Below are 14,428 nucleotides of genomic sequence, written 5' to 3'. Positions count from 1 at the left end.
ATATTCTTTTGATCTATTTTATTTTAATGAATTATTTTAAAGTTATGAATAGTATAGCTAAGCTTTTAAATTTGTTGTTACTTTGATGATATATGTTATTGTGTGTTAAACTATTTTTGATAGTTGTGTATTTTTTAATGTAGGAAGAGATTTACAGATCATATGGTAACTCGTGACATCACGAAAGATTTATTAAGTAGGATGCCTTCTCCAGCGCCAAGATGGCAGGATTATTGTCCAAACATGAAGGACGAATTATTTAAAGGTTTTCTGGTTAGTAATTATAATTTCAGATCACTGCGATTTTTTAGAAATAATTGGATTGAGTATTTGCTAATTCTTTCACTCTTTAAATTTAGGAAAAACATGAATTTGCATCAAATTATGATAAGGCTATGGCAAGAACTGTTTGGAATAAGACAATGCATGACCGCTATCCTGATATTTTGAAAAGAGCAAGGGATAGAGCTTTTAAGGAGGCAAACTCTACTAGTATTGCTGATATTAAGGGTCATGGACCTAAAGCAATGAAAGTTGATGTTTGGAATGGCTTAGTTGATCATTGGTTAGATTCAAAGTGGCAAAACAAGTCTGTGGCCGGTCAAAAAAATAGGGCTGTTATGCCTGCTCATAAACTACACACTGCAGGGTCTATCAGTTTTGGCGAACACAAGAGAAGAAAGGTATAAAGAAAAATATTGTCTATAACAAATGATTTATAATAGTCTATTCTAATAAATGTTGTTACAGGAAGCTAAGTTGAAGCGTCGTGTATCTTTCCTTGAAGTATATGATGATGTTCATAAGAAAAAAAGTGGAGAATATGTTTCTGAAGTATCCAAGAAAATTATTGTAAGTGTCTTTAATTTTGTAGTATAATTTAGTTTTAGTTTCTTAATAATATGTCCTTATTTTTCTGATGTAGGACTTATATGGAGAGGCAATATCACAAAAATATGGAGAAGATTTCATAGATCAACCTGAAGTTGATCCTGACGTGTGGACAGAAGTTGCAGGAACCAACAAGAAAGGACGAGTTCATGGGTTAGGCCGAAGTCTGGATATTGGTATTCATGATCATAGAGATGTGCCATTACCTAAAGATACATGTGTTTCTACAGTTAAGTCAGTTTCACAATCAGACATCACTGAGGCCATTAAAGAAGCATTGCCTAGTGCTATAAATGCAGTGTTGCCTAGTGTTGTAAATGAAGCTATACAGAGTAATTTACTGTCTCTCATTTCTAAGATTCCAGGATTCCCCCAAGAGAAGAACCATTAGAGTAATTTTGTTGGGCATAATATTTGGTTAGGTGGCTTATGTTAATGCAATTTGTTAGGCGTAGCTTATTATCGTAGTTTATTTGTTTGATAGATAATTGATTAGGAAATTTGTTTCATTTTCAGTTTTTATAGAAGTTGGCTTACTTTTATTGGTAGTTTACTTAGTTGATAGATAATTATTTGGATTGATTTTTATAGTTATTGATATTGTTAGATTTAGCTTGTTTTGGTATTTTATTTGTGAAGTATCTGCATTAGTCTTTTATTTTAATAAATATGTTGGGTTTGAATTTTTTTTAAACATGTATAATTTTTAGGAACTAATTTTATTTTTATGCATTATAATCTTTCATTTCAATCAATAAAATAAAAAAATAATATGATTTTTATTTTAGTATAACAAAAAAATTGGAATTCTAACAGATATTCTGGTAAAATTAGCGACATACTCACTGTTGATGATGGTGACAAATTAAAGACTCTATTGCGACTGAAACAATTGAGATATCTATCGACTTGTTACTATTTTAAAAGGAATTTGCGATGACATTTTGCGATAATATTGCAACTAATTGACTACATATTATTTCTTAGCAAATTAGCGACTATTTCATAACTCTATTTTATCATTTCGAATAGCTTTGGTTTAGCGACAAAATTCCTATAAATTTGATTAAGGATTTTTAAAGATTAGCTATAGATTTGCTACACAATGTGACAGATTTACAACCATATTAGCGGACAACTTGCGACGAGTTAGGTTCGAAAAAATTCCTCGCTAATTAGCGTCAACCAACCATTCCATTTTGTCTACGCAGTTAGCTTGCATTTAGCGATGAATCTGCTGCAGTAGAGTTTATCGCTAATTAGCGACTACCGTTTAGTCCATTTCTTCTACGAAATTAGCTTTTACTTTAGTGATTGATTTGCGACTATTTATTCGGTAGCTAAAAAAATTTTCGATGAATTAGCAACTGTTGTGTTTGCGTCACTGATCTGCGACTTGTAATTAGCGAGAAAACCATTAGTTGCTAGGCGGTAGCTAATCCGTCACAAATTATATTTTGCGTCAGATTAGCGATGATTTTACGACTCTTTTTGTAGTAGCTAATCGGCCATATTCTTGTAGTGACCGTTCTCTTTATCCACACACTTCAACAGCATGCAAGTTAGCCCAACATTGGGAGAGTCATCACAGAAATCATTCGTTCCTTGTTCTTAGACACCACTAGGTAGGGGTCAAGTTCTGGTAGGTTTACACCTAGGATTTTTTTTCTTTTATTTTGATTCACATTAATAAACATGATGAATGAGTTTGGGTGTTTTTCATGGTCATCATTGTCCAGGAGCGAATACTGTTCCGGAAACTAGTTCAACTCAGTTTGTACTGATTGAAGATATGGAGGTGTATCTCATTCGCGTGTGCTGCCAACTGAAGCTTGATTATCCAGTCTTCAACAGGCGTGAGTTTTTTTCCGACAGTGGGGAGTTGCTTCATGGCTATTGGGTGACACTGCGATCCCAACAGCACGATGTTAACCGGATCGTTGAGGGTGGGTTCTCCTCTGATGAGTAGAACGCAAGGCAGGATGCGTCATTCAAAATATTGGGGAAGGTGTTATCTTTGCTCGGGAAGGAAATCCACGATTACAACTACAGGATCGTGGCATGCTTGAGAGCTCGGGTTGAGGAACTGGAACGGCAACTATCAACACCCGTATACCAGCAAATCCGGGATCTTGAATAGGAGAACCAAAACCTTAAGTCTGATCTTGAGAAGTATAACGAGTTATTTGAGTGTTGAATCGAGGGTTGTCAATGTTAGCAACTTTCTATGTTCACAGTTTAGCAGTGTGTTGTTAATTCTTGGTCGTTTTTGTTTGTTCCTGTTTACTAGTTAATCCTGTTTACGTTTGCATGTTGTTAACGTTGACGGTGTTATTGTAACGTGGTGGACGGTTCAGGGTCTAATTATGAAAATGTAAAGGTTAATTACATATTTTACGGTCGTCTGCTCCGTGTTATACATTTACTCAAATTTAATTTGTGTAACTTCACTATGGTAAACTTAGGCATTCTAAAGCAAAAATAGGAACTTTGGCCTACGTCCCGCAATAATTATTGTATTTAACTTACCAACGACATACACAATCGTATCAACTGCTGTGTAAGCACAAAATTTTGTAGAACTAGCGACGTTGGGGTTAGCGGCCATGGAACTCCTTCTTTTAAGCGCAGCTGTTGACTTAATTTTTTTTAATTATTTGAATTAGTTTTCCAGTGATAAACTAGGGTGTAGTCTATTGCCACTGCTATAGGGTATCATTTACCTATTTCATGAGAAGGAAGGTGTAGCTTCTCCTCTCTTGTCAAAGAGAAATGAATACCTGTGCAGATGTGGTGGGAAAATTTTGATGTGTGGTTGGATAAAGATAGAGGAAACCCTAAATTGCATTTGACGTCAGGGTGAGTCTTGACTAAGTTTTTCCTGTGCTGCATTTTCCCACAGGATAAATATGCGTACACAAAGGATGACATTGGGCCGATTAGGCCAGAACACCAAAAAAGCCCAACAATAGAAAATCATAACCTGGGGTTCGCTCCGCATTATAATACACATTATTGGCCGAGATTGACCAAATTAGGTGACTACAGTTAACAGTGACCTTCTGTTTGAGTAGCCACACGTGTGTCATATTTAGGGACTGCAATGTAAAAGTGAATCGTGTTAAGCGCACTAGTAACCTTACCCATTGTAACCCCATTCTATTGTAGTACTCCTCGTACTGTTCACAATGGAGTTAGACAAAGAGGAAAGCGTCGAGGATGTTGTAAAGCGGCAAAGGAGAACATCCAAGGATGAATCATTGGAGCGGGTAACCACCGTTGATGATGCAGTCAGCGGTGTCGACGATCAAAAACAGGTATCATTTAGTTGTTCTTTTTCAGCAAAAGCTTGGTTTATTTTTCCTGCGTTTCTCCTCCGATTTAGTCTAACTTGCAAATGGAAATGCTGACACGCTTCCCTTCAACCGTCATTGTTCAGAAACAGTTAACCGGAGATGACATGATTTTGGAGATCCTGAAGACACAAGCAAACCAAATACAAGCCCTAACCGCAGTCGTGGCACAACACGGTAGGGTGCTGGAACTTCTCACATCTCTGAATGTACCTCCTGCTGGTGACAACAAACCGATCATGGACCTGAACGTAAACTTGCATCCTTCTGGAGGAGTGCACATTTACCCAAGCAATGGACCACTTCAGAAAACAGTGAAAGCGGTAGCTAACACTGGTCCTGGCTCTCCGTGGACATTTTACACGCACAGGAGTGCAGACATTAGGTCGGAAGAGACTCCGAAGGTACATAAATAACTGGATGGAAACCCTGAATAGCCATTCTGTTGTATTTTTGGGGTCAACTTGATGACTTTTCTCAAAGTTTTGTTTTCGGCCAAGACAAACACTTTTTTTTCTTATTGGTCCGGATGACAAATGTTTGGGTTCATTACCTCTTCATGGGCCGGCATACAGGGCAACTCGAAATTCATTTTTTTTTTATGCAGCCTAATATTTGCATGCTGAATTTGGTAAACATAATGTGTAACGACCTAGTACTGTTCACAATTGGGACGTTTTATGTTTTACCGCGAACTATTTTTCTTTTGTTATGCAAATATGATCAACTTCGAACCGTTAGGTCTACTCTTAAGGTTTTAATCGTGTTGGGCCTGGGCCCTAAGAATTTTAAGAAATTTAATTTCTTCGATTCTAACAACTTCATGGATAAGTAGTGCTTGGACCTCTCATTCTGGCCCCCGCCAGGGATGCAGTTCGTTGGCCACGAACTGGCTGTTGCAGCCTACATCTTTGCCAATGGCCTACAGCCGAGGTGAGCAGTTACCTTTTCAGGTTCTCTTGTTTATTAATGTAGAATTATTTTTTTGCTTGGAAACTATCCTCACCACTGACGGCTGTTCCTTTATTAATTTACGGCAACCTGGCAGCGAAATCTTGGTGGAGGATGAACATTGCACAGGGAATCGAGAGGCCCTTTGGACATTACGCCCTGGAGAGGAGGTTGTCGACGACGTAAGTGCTTTGATTTTTTGTTTTCGTCGCAGCGTTGCTACATTTCTTCTCAATATATCCTTCAATTGTTTGCGCTTAAATTTTCCAACAACTAAGTTATCAACCTTGTCGTGGCAATGGTTTCGTCGAATAAGGCTGACAAACAAAGGTGGTGTCTTCCTACCGCGTTTGCGGTGAGTTTGTTACCCGGTTAAGTTTTTTTCTGTGAAAGGTTGACTCATCTCCATTGGATATTAAACTACTTCATGATGTTATTGTTGCAAATGATGTTTTTCGCAGTAAATAGCCATGAGCCCAACTCACCACTGCAAGTCAACCCTGGATTACATCGTTGCTAAGTACATGGGTTTTGCCGACAATCTACTGAAGGTAAGCCTTCTCACACCATAAACATTTACTTACCGTTTAAACAGTCATCATATTTACAATCTCAATTGTTAGTGTCCGTGTTGGTGCAGATTTATGTTCATCTCTACATGGGACGCCACTGGTATTTGATGATTATTGACATGTGGGATCAGAATTTGATTTATCTGGACTCATTAAAGTCCAGCGACGAGTGACAGGCTCAAATAGACCAAATGCTTGAAGTTGTGCGTTCCTCTCACCAATGATTATCGTCTAATCATGTAGTGGTTTTGTTGAAATTTTTAATATTTTTAATCTCCTTTGCTTCTATGTCTTGTACATATCTTACAATGACCTGATTGGCAGAACAACAACAAACTAAACTTGTTTCCCAGGGCTGCATAATTTTTAAGATTCATCCCATACATGGTGCTAACAATATGTATCTCAATTATCATGGTAGGCTCGTTTACTTGATGTATTGTTATCTGACATGTCGGCATCGAGTGTAAGATGACTATCCCAAAGTGTATATCAAAATTTAGGATCCATGAGCCACATATTTCTCAACAGGCTACGGACTCATATGTTATGAACTCTATGAACCATTCTTTTCTGCCATGATAACTATTTTGATTATAAAGTGCCTTTTTGTGTATGCAGCATGGACTGCAGAGTTTGGGTTGCATAGTGGATGATCCAATACGATTTGTGGGCATCGTATGACCTTCAGGTAAGATAATTAAATGGTTCATGACATGGTGTAAATCATGAACATGATTTAGGTTGCAGTTCATGTGCATGTGATGAATATATATCTGTTACCATTGTGCCTTGTCGTTTCAGGAGGTCAACGAATCCACTAGAATGACCATCGCTGTTGATCTAGTTATGGGTGACCACAACCCTATCTCCGAAGAAGTTCAACAAAAGGCCGTAAAATTCTGGGACAGGAATATGATTTGTTCTTACAAGAGAGGAGCCAGACCAAGAAAGAGGACCCATAGCCCTTTGGGGCCACTAAGTCCCTAAGTTTCATGTGACTCGAACAAGAGTATTTTTTGGGTTGTTGAACACTCAATTAAATGCTTTAATGGATCTCTGTAAGGATGAATTGCCCTGCGTTCAGGACTTCATCCGTGGTCCCTTTTTTTGCTCAATATGAATGAAGCACAATTTGGGTACGCCCAACATTCGGGTTCCTTTACTTGTTGGGTGAACATTTTTTGGGGTTAAATGCATCAACCGAGATATGGTTTGGTATAGATTTTTTGTGTCCATGGTTGACAGGGATGAATTTTTTTTATTCGGAATTAGTGGTCTCTATTGTATTCAGAAAATAATATTATTGTATGGCAAGTTGTGAATGTTCCTCAGTATATATAAATTGTAAATGAAATTTTATCCCATATCTCATTCAATACACTTGTCCATGCCAAATACACGACTCGACGTGATTGTACCAAGGACCGCATGAATGAGTAGTTTTAATTTTGTTTATACTAAAAACCCTGAGACACGGAAAACATGACCCCATGCTATATATAATATGTGGTTTCATGGACTCATTTGCAAACCACTAATAAATTCCGTTATGATAAGTGGCTAAGCAACAATATCTACCAGTAGTGCTTCATAAACCTTGAACCAGTTTAATTCATCACCGCTTGCACCAAAAGTCGAATACAACACGCATGGTTAAAAACACGTGTCTAATTTATGAAGATGCTCTATTGAAAGATGATAAGGATAGCATACTGAATGGAAGTGGTGCTGTGACTATATGAAAGACTTTTAATTATTTTAATCCTAAATATTACTAGTCCTAGTATTGGTTTTATTAATGTCATGTTAGTCTTCAATGGTTGCGCAGATGATAATTGTAGCTTACGACCACGAATACAAGTCTAATAAGCACACGTCATCTAATAAATGTACTCCAATAGCAAATACCTGGCTACAATAATGTTCCTTATAAAAGATAAAAATTTTCATCCAATTTTCCTTAATCGGTGGCACAATTAACACTTCATTGGTACCGATTTAGGCAGTCTTTTTACCCATCCAATAGTATACTGAAGCAAATGCAGAAACTAACACTTTAGAAAACAAAGAGCATAAAGCACAGCTATTATATCAGGAAACTGAATTCTCTAATAAACACTATCATGGACTACTAATTATGTAGGGAACCTCGAACCCAGTCTTGAACTGATATCAGTTATTTGAGTCAGTAGCTGCACAGTGTAAAGTAAATATAATCACCACATTTAGTCTGAGAAATTCTTAGTACATGTCACCCGAAAATGAGTGCAAAAGTTAGATATTTAACTACGACAAGCTTACCAATACCATGTACCTGTTTTAGTAAATCATCGGTGTTATTTATCACGTTCCTTTCGCATTCCATAGTCTCACTACGTCCACTTGCAGCAGGAATTTCATCTTGTAATCTAATCTTCGAACCTGATGACTCTGAGCAAACCTGCGTAGCCAAATTGTTAGGTCTAAGATCTCCCGTTTTGCCCTATTCAAATCGGACCTGCACGCCAAACAGAGGAATGAAGCCATCAAAAGGAAATAAAAACACAGAATCTTTGAAACACATAAAAGTAGTTGCTACAATGAGAAAAGATATGCGGTGTGCTTACCCCTTCCGTTGGCGATGACCCCTCCGACCCTAAATTTATTGCCTCAAAATCTTTGTTGTCTTTAGCTTTTGATACAAAGGCACCATCGGAATTGCAGTGTCGTTTTAGGTGACTCGTTTTGCGGCAACGGGTGCAGCGCCTTTTCCGTCCGCCTTGCCTCCTCACACGAGGGGCACCCTTGGTCTTCACCACAGCAGGGTCATGCATTTCAACCGTGTCATGTGCTTTGTTCTGACGGACATTTTCATGGCCTCTATCCAGTTCCTGACACAACGTGTGGAGACCGTTAAGTGCTTGTGTGAAAGAGGATGGGCTCCTAGCTCCGACATATAGCATCCACTGTGCGGCTGCATGAAGTGCACCATGGCACAACAAGAAACCCCTTTCACTACCAACTTCTGCTATCTCGGCATATTTATCCAACGACTTTGCTTCCTTGCGCCACCTCTACAGAACCAGCCTTTCAGGAATTCGAGTCAAATGCTCATGCTTCATTACAAAAAACATGTGACGACAAGGAATTCCCTTTTGGCTCCAAAAATTGCATCGGCACTCCATTTTCCTTGAAACCCTATCGTACAACACAATCACCTCTATACCTGGGTTGCCGTATTCCTCCAATGTGTACACCATTGTAGTTGAATGTCTATTCTTGGCTACAAAATTAACTGCACTGACACCCACTATTTCCTTTTTCGCATCAACGAATATCTCCCGCGTGTATGCATCTGCAGCATACTTTTCAAGAGGATCCAAACAAGTTGTCATAACCGGCATCCCATGGAGTGATCTAAATTGTGCAAGCAATTCGTTATTGCGGTACTCTCGCACAACCAACTCTAAATTTTGAACCATATCAACGAGACTATGCCTAGACTTAAGAAAATTCTTCACATACGCGTTAATGTCTTCGCACCAGGATGTTGTCCGAAAGCCTGCACAGAACTTGTCTTGTAGATACGCATTAGCCCACATCATCCTTTTCTGAAAAGTTTCTTTGGCCCAAAAACTGTTTTGTAACCCATACTCTTCAACTGCATCGTCCCACTCAGCCTCAAATTCATCTATTTCCATCTCCGAGTACAGCCACCGGGTGAAACATTGCCGCAGTCTCTTTTCCTTCACATTAGCAGTTACGTTCTTCTCCATATGCCAAGCACACAATCGATGCGTTGCCTCCGGAAAAAAAGAATTGATTGCAGCTTTCATTGAATCACAGTCATCCGTGACGACAACTGACGGCTTCTTGTTACACATGACTTCCAACAAATTTTCTAGCAACCACTTATAAGACCCAACGCTTTCATCTAACACCAACCCAAACCCAAATATTGTCGTCTGCTTATGGTTATTCACACCAGAAAATATCACCAGCGGCCTCTGATATTTATTTTTCTTGTAGGTCGAATCAAAGGCTAGAACATCCCTAAAGTTTTGGTAATCAACTCTACTGCCACCATCCGCCCAAAACATATTGGCCAGCATATTATCCTTAGTAAGATTATACCTAGCCATCGACATCGGATCTCCCCCCGCTTTTCCCTCCAAGTATACAACAGTCGCGTTGGCGTCCCCATCAATAATCTTTGCACGCTTAGCCTTGTTAATATAATTGTAAGCATCCTTCTTAGTGAAGCCCATTAGAGAATAGCCACCAGCCTGTCCAGCCATATACCCCAGAATCTTGGACGTCGGAACACCATGAGCCTGCATACCAGATATTTGTGCCTTGGCAGAACAACTTATATCTCTAAAATTTGTCATCATATGAAACCATATATGCCGGAGTTAAATCATGGTTATGGTCCAATACTATTTTTCTCACCCTCCATTTACCACTGACCACATCAAGGTAGACTGACAGCTTTGCCTCACAATTTGTGCACGTTTTCAGTCTATGACCTCTATTCCTATCTAGCCTATCATAGTGACGTTGTCGCAGGCCAGCTCTATTACAAAAAAATCTACGACGAATAACCCTTCCACTTTCATCTTTTCCCGAGTCACCCTTTCGAATACCAAAACCAAAACATTTGCCGAACCTCCTATAAAATTCATATGCTGCTTCATCGCTTCGGAAAATCTTATTCATTATCTCTTCCTTACTCAACTGCAACACATCTCCTTAGTCACCGGCTTCTTCATCCAACATTTCATATCCAGTCTCAGCCATTAAAATTTTAACTGAATTTGGGAGTTCAATAAATTCAACAACCAATACCCTGGAAGAAAATTTGCATCAAAATAAATAATAAAATTAACTGCTCAGTAACACACCAACAAAATATCTCCTCACCACTGTGACTGATTCATTGCGAAAATAAAAAACCTGAATAGCAGAACAGAATATTTCCACAACAATGTCACACTATACTCACTAATCCCGAACTTTGCGGTACTTACCAACCACAATACAAGATATCCCTACATCTCTACAGATTTACCCCACTTATCCTAAATATCACTTCATTTTTAGACATGAAGAAAGCACGCTACACTTACTCATCAACTTAGGCTAAAGAATTTTACAATCAATCATGCAGCAACAACAACAAGCTCTATTATCATTCTCAACCATCACTATGTTAGAAAAATATCTTACATCACAAATTATACCTAGTCTTACCAACAAATCCCCAATAACACTTTCAACATAAAAAAAAATTGACATCAATTTCATTTGCTTATTTTTCATCACATCCTCTATTGTGAGCAAAAAATCTACGACGCTAATTTTAACTTGTCTACCGCCAGACAACTCAAACACACCCTTGCAACAACATACAACCAAGAATAATCTTCAATGTTCAAAATTAAAGTGTTCTGTTGGAAAAGCTTACCGGCTTAAATGGTATGGACACAAATCAGTCCCGCTCCCGTTCCTTTCCCTTCGTACCCTTCAATTTTTTCGGCCTTTCATCGTGTACTGTCGTCAACCTTCCCCCTTCTAACACCGATACAGCGTCTGGGTTACCCTACTTTTTTTCAACACTTGCTTCACATAGTTGTTGTTGTATTTATTATTATTATTATTATTATTATTATTATTATTATTATTATTATTAGATTGGGACTAAGCCTAGACAGGGATAACGCAGCACCCGAATCCATTCTTGTTGAATGAATAACCCAGCTTCAGAAAAATTTTATTGGGCTTCAATTAAAAAAAGTCCAAACATTTAACACAGTAATTAACATAAAATATTACTTATCTTATTAATCAGTTTCACATGTGAAAGCTTGCTGTCTCTGCTTTTGCTCAGAATTGCTGTTTCTTAGGGAACAACTCTCCACACGTCAACCAATCTTCTACTCTACGTTGCTTCATCATGAAAAGAAATTTTTTCCTTTCATCACGGTAGCACCCCTTATATTTGTGGATCCGAACCAATAGATCCTATGAAAATAAAAAAAAAATATATATATATATATATTATTTATTAGGTTGTTTATTTTATTTTTTGTTATTAAATATCTTATTTTTGTTATTTAAGAAAATAATAGTGAATAATATTTTTGAAACGTAAAAGATAGAGAAAAACATAGTATTTTCATAAAAAAAAGTTAGAAGTATAGTTTTTTTTTCTCTAAAAAATCGAAATATTATTTTTGAGAGGTAAAATCTCACATGCATTAGTTAAAAATAAATTAAGTGAAACGTATCTAATAAAAATAAACGACTTATAAATATGGTATTTTAAAATTTTAGGTCAAAATATAATACCCCGTTTGATATTATGATTGTTAATTTAATATATTGGGAAAGCTTCTTAATCTCCTTATTTTTAGCCTCAACAAGGCAACACTGCATCTAGATTACATTGATTTAATAAATATATATAATAATGTCTAAAATTTTAGTAAACGTTTTTTTTTTCGGAAATATAAACTAGAGTAATTCTTTTGAAAGCTTTGTACATTGAAAATGGTGGTGACTTAAGAGTTTCAATTTCTCACTAGTACGCAACTATTTTATTTATAATTGTCAAAATCGAACCAATAATTAAATCAGTTAAATTATTAAGTTATTAAGTTATTAGTTTATTTGATGAGTCATTGGTTGAATCAGTTAATTCGTTCTTACGTAACAAAAAATTATAAAATAATCAAAAATTTAAAATTAAAATTTAAAATATATATTTTTACTAACATTTTAAGAATAATCAAATTATTCAAAAATAATATAGAGTAGAAAAAATAAATATTGCATTATTTTTATTTTATCATAAATATTTTTATTTTATTTATATATTAAAATAACTATTATTTTTAAATTTCAATAATTAATTAATTAATTTATATCTTTTATACTATTATATACTACAAATATTTATTGAAAATAATAAGTGTTATATAATTATTAAAAAAAATAAATGAGTATATAACTATTGTTAAATAAAAATATAATTAATTTATGAATAAGTAAATTTATAACTAAAATTAAAATAAATTAAATAAAAATAAATTATTTGATAAAAGATAACTACATGTATTATAATTTGCATTTATATTAATAAGGTGCATTATATCCTAGTGGCGGTCAATGCTGCTTTTAACTTGGAGGAGAAGGGTTCGATCCCAATGGATCGTACCGTACATCTCAATTAGATCGAATAAATTTGACCAATTTTTCAGTCAAATTAGTTACTAATTAATAAAAAGCACCTGTATAATGTGCATAAAAAAGTGAAGATATTAAACAAACTTATTCTTCAGTATTAGCATATGAATTATTCACCACATTGATTATTATTATTAAACTTCATTATGAAACTATTGCTGGTGGAGGAGCATGAGAAACCTCCCCATCACAAAAACCTTGCAAAATATTAGTCTCTTCATCGGTAAAACCTAGTGATCCAACAACATTAGGCCAACAATCATGTCCAACAACCCTAATCGCTTCGCAACAACCTTGGCCCAAGTATGTCTCCCCGTTGAGGAAAAACATGATGATTTCGCCGGTGCATGCTTGAAGTTGGAACAATGATTCCCAGCAGCTTGAACCCTCTAGCTTCAGCCGCAACGCGAGAGGCGACGACACGGCGGATGGGTTGGTAATGAGAGGTCTTGGCTCCGCCACGGGTGCTGATGAGGCCAATGCAGCCACAAGAGAAACAAGGATGATCAAGTTGGTTTCTGTGGAACCCATGATATTAGTGAGAGAGTAAGGTTTATTACCTTATATATATAGTTGGAAGAGTGTGTAACTGTAACGTATATAAATGTGAGGAGATACTCAAGAGTGTGAAAATTATTATATGGAGCAGTTAAATCGATAATGAAGGGTTATATTCATCATGCGTCCTTTCCAGTTCCAGGGGAAATTATTAGAGTTCATTTGATAAATACTTTTAGGGGTCTATATTCACTGAATTGTTGAAAAAATAAGGGAAAAAATTGATACATAAATTTATCTCATTAGTTATTCAACCACGTTCAAGTATATAAATTTTAACAATTTCGCTAAGTAGACAACAAAAGTTGTGAACAACGAACTACATTTGCAGATTCAATAATATCTTTATTTATTTTTATCTTTACCTATTTTAAACCCTAATTTCACCACAATCATTTTATCACCGTAGCTTCCGTGATGACGCTCATCTGTCGTTGCCCCGATGCACCTTTGCCTCTACTACCACGCCTCGTTGTCGCATCTTCTCCTCTTCCAACAGGATGCGAGTACCTGCACCATCTCTATTCTTCACGAGTTTTATTCCATGCGTCCTCCCTGATGTCGCGTCCCTGCCCATACAACGTGGTTGCTGCCGCAGCCTCAAGCCAGCGCCAATCATCCTTTCTATAACGCATTTTTAACGGCCAAGCCCGACCCAGTCCATAACTGCAACACTATTCTCCCTACCATGAGTCTCCTGTGTTTTATCGCGTTTGTATCTGTTTCTTTTTTCAAACCATATATTGGAGGAAGAAGAGATTGGAATTTTTTTAGTGGTATTTAATAATGAACATCCACATCTTAGTATTAAAAAGAACCATTCATATACATAATAAAATGAATATTCTGCAGAGCATGTGTATGCAGAATCAA

At 36.6% G+C, this 14,428-nt stretch overlaps 2 protein-coding genes across 2 annotated transcripts; both read right to left on the bottom strand.

Moving 5' to 3' along the window:
* Positions 1–7,905: 7,905 nt before the first annotated feature.
* LOC130950011 (protein FAR1-RELATED SEQUENCE 5-like) lies at positions 7,906–10,468 on the bottom strand. The gene is made up of 5 exons (XM_057878582.1): positions 10,202–10,468; positions 8,968–10,083; positions 8,377–8,823; positions 8,085–8,210; positions 7,906–7,962 (listed from the first exon to the last, which is right to left on the bottom strand). Exons 1-5 carry the CDS (start codon positions 10,466–10,468, stop codon positions 7,906–7,908), a joined length of 2,013 nt encoding a protein of 670 aa, XP_057734565.1.
* A 2,673-nt stretch (positions 10,469–13,141) lies between these two features.
* On the bottom strand, positions 13,142–13,528 carry LOC130950010 (egg cell-secreted protein 1.1-like). Its single transcript, XM_057878581.1, has one exon. The coding sequence runs from the start codon at positions 13,526–13,528 to the stop codon at positions 13,142–13,144; it is 387 nt and encodes a 128-aa protein (XP_057734564.1).
* Positions 13,529–14,428: the final 900 nt, after the last annotated feature.

Source organism: Arachis stenosperma, chromosome 9 (assembly GCF_014773155.1).
Source record: "Arachis stenosperma cultivar V10309 chromosome 9, arast.V10309.gnm1.PFL2, whole genome shotgun sequence".
NCBI classification, from domain to species: domain Eukaryota; kingdom Viridiplantae; phylum Streptophyta; class Magnoliopsida; order Fabales; family Fabaceae; genus Arachis; species Arachis stenosperma.
Note: the sequence above shows the minus strand (reverse complement) of the source record. Positions and strands in the feature narration are given on the sequence as shown.